The following is a 2,500-nucleotide window of genomic DNA, read 5'->3' as shown; positions in this document are numbered from 1 at the left end:
GGAATGAGAGAGGGAAGGAAAGAAAAGGGAGGGGGGAAAAGAAAGGGAGAAAGGAAAAAGAAAAAGAGAGGGAGAAAAAAAGAGGGAGGGAGAGAAAAAAAGAGGGAAGGAAAAAAGAGGGAGCGAAAAAGAGAGGGAGGGGGGGGTAAAAGATGGGGAGTGAAATAGAGAGGGAGAGAGAAAAAAAGGGAGGGAAAAGAGAGGGAGGAAAATGAGAGGGAGGGGAAAAAGGGAGGGATGGCGGGAAAAAGAGAGGGAGGGAGGGAAAAAGAGAGGGCGGAAAAATGAGAGGGTGAGGGGAAAAGAGAGGGATGGGAGGGAAAAAAAGAGAGGGAGAGAAAAAGAGAGGGAGGGAAAAAGAGAGGGCGGAAAAATGAGAGGGTGAGGGGAAAAGAGAGGGATGGGAGGGAAAAAAAGAGAGGGATAGAAAAACAGAGGGAGGAAAAAGAGAGGGAGGGAAAAAGAGAGGGAGGGAAGGAGGGAAAAAGAGAGGGAGGGAAAATGAGAGGGAGAGGGGCAAAAGAGAGGGAGGAAAGGAAAATGAGCGGGAGAGGGGAAAATGAGAGGAAGAGGGAAAAAGAGAGAAAGGGTAAAAGAGATGAAGGGAAAAAGAGAGAGTGGAAAAAAGGCAAGGAAAGAGCGAAACAGAGAGGGAGGGATCTACACACATATGTACAATATTACACACCCACACATAAACACATAGCCGCATAGACACAAAAATACATGCAAATACACATACACTGACACTTACACTTTCACCTACGCTTACACTTACAATTCCAATAACAATTACACTTACAAATACAAAATACACTATTTTCATATTTCTCAATGAATAAATCCATATACACACACACATACAAGTATAACTAAATGATATAATGACCCATTTCACCTTCCATCATACTAAAAGACCCTCAATTAATTAGCTCTCCTCACCACAGGGACGTGCCAAGGGGGTTTCCTCTGCAACACAGGTGAATGTTATCCCATGACCTATAGGTGTGATCTCATGAATGACTGTCCGGGAGGAGAGGACGAGGAATTTTGTGGTAAGTTGTGTTTGTAGGTGTTTTTTTTCTGTGTGTGTGTGTGTGTGTGTGTGTGTGTGTGTGTGTGTGTGTGTGTGTGTGTGTGTGTGTGTGTGTGTGTGTGTGTGTGTGTGTGTGTGTGTGTGTGTGTGTTTTGTGTGTTTTGTGTGTGTGTGTGTGTGTGTGTGCGTGTGTGTGTGTGTGTTTTGTGTGTGTGTGTGTGTGTTTTGTATGTTTTGTGTGTTTTGTGTGTAGGTGTGTGTAAGTGTTTTTGGTGTGTGTGTTTTTCGATTGTTTAAGTTAGGTAGGTGGAGGGAACGAGGGTTGTGGGGGATGGGGGAGAGATAGGTGGGAAAGAGGGAGGGGAGGAGGGGGAAAAGGGGGAAGGAAGGAGGGGGAAAGGGAGGGGAGGAGGGGAAAAAGGGGGGAGGGGAGGAGGGGAAAAAGGGGGGAGGGAAGGAGGGAAGGAGGGAAATTAGGAAGGAAGGAAGGAAGATAGGAAGGAGAAAAGGAGAGAAAGAGAGAAGGAGAGAAAGAGAGAAGGAGAGGAAGGAGGAAAAGAGAGAAAGGGAGGGAAGGAGGGAGGGAAGGAGGGAAGGAAGGAAGGAGGGAAGAAAGGAGGATGGATGGATGGATTGATAGATGAATTGATGGATGGATGGATGGATAGATGGATGGACGGACGGACGGACGGACGGACGGACAGACAGATAGATAGTTAAATAGATAAATAGATAGATAGATAGATATATAGATGGATGGAGAGAGAGAGAGAGAGAGAGAGAGAGAGAGAGAGAGAGAGAGAGAGAGAGAGAGAGAGAGAGAGAGAGAGAGAGAGAGAGAGAGAGAGAGAGAGAGAGAGAGAGAGAGAGAGAGAGAGAGGAGAGAGAGAGAGAGAGAGAGGAAGAGAGAGAGAGAGAGAGGAGAGAGAGGGAGAGAGAGGAGAGAGAGAGAGAGAGAGAGAGAGAGAGAGAGAGAGAGAGAGAGAGAGAGAGAGAGAGAGAGAGAGAGAGGGAGGGGATACATGGATAATAGGAACTGAAAAGGGATGTTTGATAAGTACATAGAAAAAAACAACAACAAAAAAACAAGAGATGATTAACACAGAAGGTGACAAAGCTAAAGAGAAAACTTAACCTTTATAAAGACGATTTTTTATTTTTTTCCTATTTCCATCATGATTTACCTTTTGCCTTTTTTTTCGCAGATCAATGCAAAGGACGGTTTTTCTGCATGACGGGATCATGCATTGAGCACTCATCTGTGTGCAACAACATAACGGACTGTCCGGGAGGAGAAGACGAGTTAGATTGCGGTAAGTGGCAATGATCAACACACACACACACACACACACACACACATATATATATACATATATATATATATATATATATATATATATATATATATATATATATGTATATATACATTTTTATATATATATGTATATATATATATATATATAT

At 43.6% G+C, this 2,500-nt stretch overlaps 1 protein-coding gene across 1 annotated transcript in view; it reads left to right on the top strand.

Moving 5' to 3' along the window:
* Positions 1-2,500, top strand: part of LOC122243531 (uncharacterized) — a 33,485-nt gene that overhangs the window by 19,526 nt on the left and 11,459 nt on the right. Inside the window, exons 16-17 of the mRNA XM_086543285.1 lie at positions 948-1,055; positions 2,242-2,349. Coding sequence (XP_086399411.1) covers positions 948-1,055; positions 2,242-2,349 — 216 coding nt within the window. The remainder of the gene's footprint in view (positions 1-947; positions 1,056-2,241; positions 2,350-2,500) is intronic.

The sequence above is a fragment of the Penaeus japonicus genome, unplaced genomic scaffold (genome assembly GCF_977035675.1).
Source record: "Penaeus japonicus unplaced genomic scaffold, GWHDUDI00000001_assembly GWHDUDI00000013, whole genome shotgun sequence".
Lineage (NCBI taxonomy): Eukaryota > Metazoa > Arthropoda > Malacostraca > Decapoda > Penaeidae > Penaeus > Penaeus japonicus.
This window is presented reverse-complemented; position numbering and strand designations above follow the sequence as displayed.